Below are 3,597 nucleotides of genomic sequence, written 5' to 3'. Positions count from 1 at the left end.
GTGTCATCAATCAGCATTAAAACTCTGACACTGAGCAGCCTAGACTTACATTACAAAAGACTGTCACATTATTAAACTGCATTTACAGACTAACTTGATAATATTCTAACTGCAGCAATAGATTTTATAGCTATATTATACATGCAATATAACTGTGTATATGAGTATATGCTAATCTATTTATGTGCATATCTATCTGTCTAAACAGACATATAGAAGAGATAGGGCATGACCCCAAGAAATACAATCAGATTGTTAATTTATAACTTTTCATCAAGATAACATTCATCAACTGCAGATAATTTTACTGAAATAAAAAACTTAAGCATACCTAAAGAGAAAGACTTTCATGTTTCTTAAAACACTTAAGTACACTTTTAATAAATGCACTTTGTGATAATGTTAAATTCAGCATTTTACCTTGTTTTATCAATCTTTTGTCACTCTTTAAATAAGTATTTATTTTAATGCATATTAAGTACTTATTTTCATGAGTTGACTAACATATTAAAGTACATGTTAAGTACTGGTTTATAATTTTAGCTGTAGTGTGTTACTTGATATTATTTTAAGTTAATGTATTTTAAATGTACTAAATTGCAACTTCATTACAATTATGTCTAAATACATGAGATACATGTTTCAACAGAAATTACATTAAAATATATTTTACTTAGCAAATGTTTGTCAGTTCATTTATCACAACCACATTTCAATAGAAGTAATTATGAGTTTACATATAAAGATGTATTTAATTCCTACTTAGTTGGGTCAGAAAACTTTCTTAAGTTCAACTATTGCATGTAAAATAAATGTAAACTATAATACATTTTAATTAAGTTGCAAATAACATGAAATTTTGCATTAAAGTATATAGTATTTCCATAACCACTCTTTTTAAAAATTTTCTAAAGAGTAGCATACTTATTTTTCACAAGGGTAATCTGAAATGTATCAATGAATTAGATGATTCATAAAATATATTCTACAACAAATAAACATTTTATCAAAAACAAACATACAAACCTCATCCTATCAAATATTAAAATAAACTATTTTTTGGGTCAATACAATCACAGTTAGCAAGTTACACAGTACTCAGTTCACAGCAGTCCCACATTGACATCTATTCCTCATACTCATGCTCAGTATTTTTCTTGCTACAGTCAGTATCAGTTTTGTTTGTGTCTCTGAGAACACAGGACCATACGTCCTGTGGACCGTTTACACAGTTGTAGTCTTGAGGAACATTAAAGAAGAGCTCATCATCAAAGCATTTCTCATCACTGGGGGAAGCCAGATATGGTAGTTTGAGTACCACACCAGTCAGCAAACCCCCCACTGCCGCCACCGCAATAGTCCCGAACACAGCAGCCACCTGAAAGAGGGCCTGTTCCTGTGCGGTCCGACCCAAACCTGCTTCCAGATCTGGGATCAATTCCTGCAACCTCGCTAGTAGAGGGTCTCCTTCTGGAGGGGCCCGATGAGAGAAGGTCTGGTAGAGACTGGGGCCATACGTTTCCTCAGTCGCCAGCAGGATGGCGCAGATTCCAGCTAAACTGGAAATGAGTCCTGTCAGGCCGTGCAGGTTGTGTATGCCGCACTGATCCTGCAACCTCAGCCGGCGAGCCAGGAACGGGCTCAGATATTTGTATCCCAGCATGCACGCAATGCATCCCAGGATGCCCAGCACATAAGCAGCGACCGGCGAAATCATCATGTCCACCGAAGCACCAACAGTTACTCCACCGGCCAACGTTACATTCTGTACATCGGCCATGCTGATCTTGCCGTTCTTGCTGAGCATGCTGGACAGGGCAAAGGCGGTGATTGTGGAGGCACTGAGACCTATGAATGTGTGGAGAACGGCTCGGTGCTGGTCGTCACCCTTGAAGGTCAACGCTGAGTTGAAAGAGGGCCAGAACACCCAGAGGAACAGGGTTCCCAATACAGATAGCATATCTGACTGATAACTTGTCCCCTCTTTTGGGTGTCCCTCGTTTAGGCTGGGCCTGTACAGGACAAAGGTGACACCTAATCCGAAGTAGCAGGCAAAAATGTGAATGAGGATCGAGCCACCAGCATCGTTGATCTTCAGGTATTTCACTACAGCCCATTCTGTGATACCAAACACAGGGATCTCCAGCAAGGCCATGATCTGCACAATACACAGTATGTAGAATGAGGATGTGTGATATGAGCAAATTTACATATTCGTTTAGCAGATGCTTTTATCCAAAGCCATTTACAACTTATAAATGAGGTATAACAAGAGATTGATCATGGTGATGTAAATGTACAAACAAAAGTGTGATTATCACATGATTGAGCCGTTCTAATATACTTAGTGTGACACCTAGGTAGCATTTTAAGGCTTCATAAGTTCACCACAAGAATTACACATCTTAATTAGTTTGACTCTTAGGATGTATCATCTGATCAAATATAAAGGCAACATTGCATATCCACAGCAAAGAATGCAATCCCATAATGCATTATACCATTTTTATTATGTACCCAACAATTATACATTTTTATGCTTATTAGAGCATTTTACACGTCCGAGTTAAGGTGCAATGCAGCATAAAAGCCAGACTAAATGATCCCTTCTCTGGCCCACCTCAGCCGCTAGTATGCAATATGCAGTTACAATTACAGTGTAAATCCATTTATGCCACCTCTGAGCAGAAAATAAGGCAAAACATCTTTTGTAGATTCAATATCTAATTTCAAGCCACCTGCTGCAAAAATAATCAACTTACCAGGAGCTGCACAGGGCTCGTCTTCCCCAACACTGCTCCAAAAGAGATCAGCACAACAGCACAGGCAAACTCAGCATTGATCAGATTCAGCACACCGAGATGAATCTTCCCATCATAGTAAAACTGAAAGAAGCCCTGCACCAGAATGGCCCACTGAATGGTAAATGTGGCGATTAGGAAGTTAAACACCATACCACCAAATCCATAGCGTCGGAAAAATGCCAGAAGGCAGCCGAATCCGAGAAATATCATCACCTGAATGTCAGCAAAAAATGGATAGTTCTGATATAATGAGTTCTCCATGGGCTTTGTCTGGTTGTTCTGTAGAAGTGCATTAGCATCATCTTCATATGTCACAAAGAATGCATAGAGAACCACAATCATGACCTCCAATGCAAAAATTAGTGCAGGGAGCCGCACACGCAGATTGGTCGATTTATTCTTCATTTTGACTGTAACTGAGCGCACAGCCAGCTGCTCTGCCTCGCTTTCCTGTAACACTTATTTATTTTATCTACTGTAGTTTGATAAGCAGAATGCTGGCCATTGGCTAAAACATGAAGTTACATCATCCACATGCTGCTTTAGGCAAAGGGAAACCAACTGCACTTTGTCCTTAGTCATAACCATTCCCAGGATTTTAAATTACTCAGCAGTTTGTCAACTGGATATAGTCAAGACTCATTTAAATCTTATCACAAAAGAATGACTGATAGGAAGAGAAAGCCATAAAGAATCTTATTAACATGTTTATTGGAAAGATCAATGGCACAATCAGTTACAAAGTTATGATAGAAGCTCACAGCTGAGTTCAGAGCAATGCACTTTCAACAGG

The 3,597-nt window shown here is 38.6% G+C and overlaps 1 protein-coding gene across 1 annotated transcript; it reads right to left on the bottom strand.

The window, feature by feature from the left end:
* Nucleotides 1-640: 640 nt before the first annotated feature.
* Nucleotides 641-3,266, bottom strand: LOC109086093 (ammonium transporter Rh type B-like). Its single transcript, XM_042762640.1, has 2 exons — nt 2,763-3,266; nt 641-2,158 (listed from the first exon to the last, which is right to left on the bottom strand). Exons 1-2 carry the CDS (start codon nt 3,207-3,209, stop codon nt 1,127-1,129), a joined length of 1,479 nt encoding a protein of 492 aa, XP_042618574.1. The 5' UTR covers nt 3,210-3,266; the 3' UTR covers nt 641-1,126.
* Nucleotides 3,267-3,597: the final 331 nt, after the last annotated feature.

This window comes from Cyprinus carpio, chromosome A8, assembly GCF_018340385.1.
Source record: "Cyprinus carpio isolate SPL01 chromosome A8, ASM1834038v1, whole genome shotgun sequence".
Taxonomy (NCBI): domain Eukaryota; kingdom Metazoa; phylum Chordata; class Actinopteri; order Cypriniformes; family Cyprinidae; genus Cyprinus; species Cyprinus carpio.
This window is presented reverse-complemented; position numbering and strand designations above follow the sequence as displayed.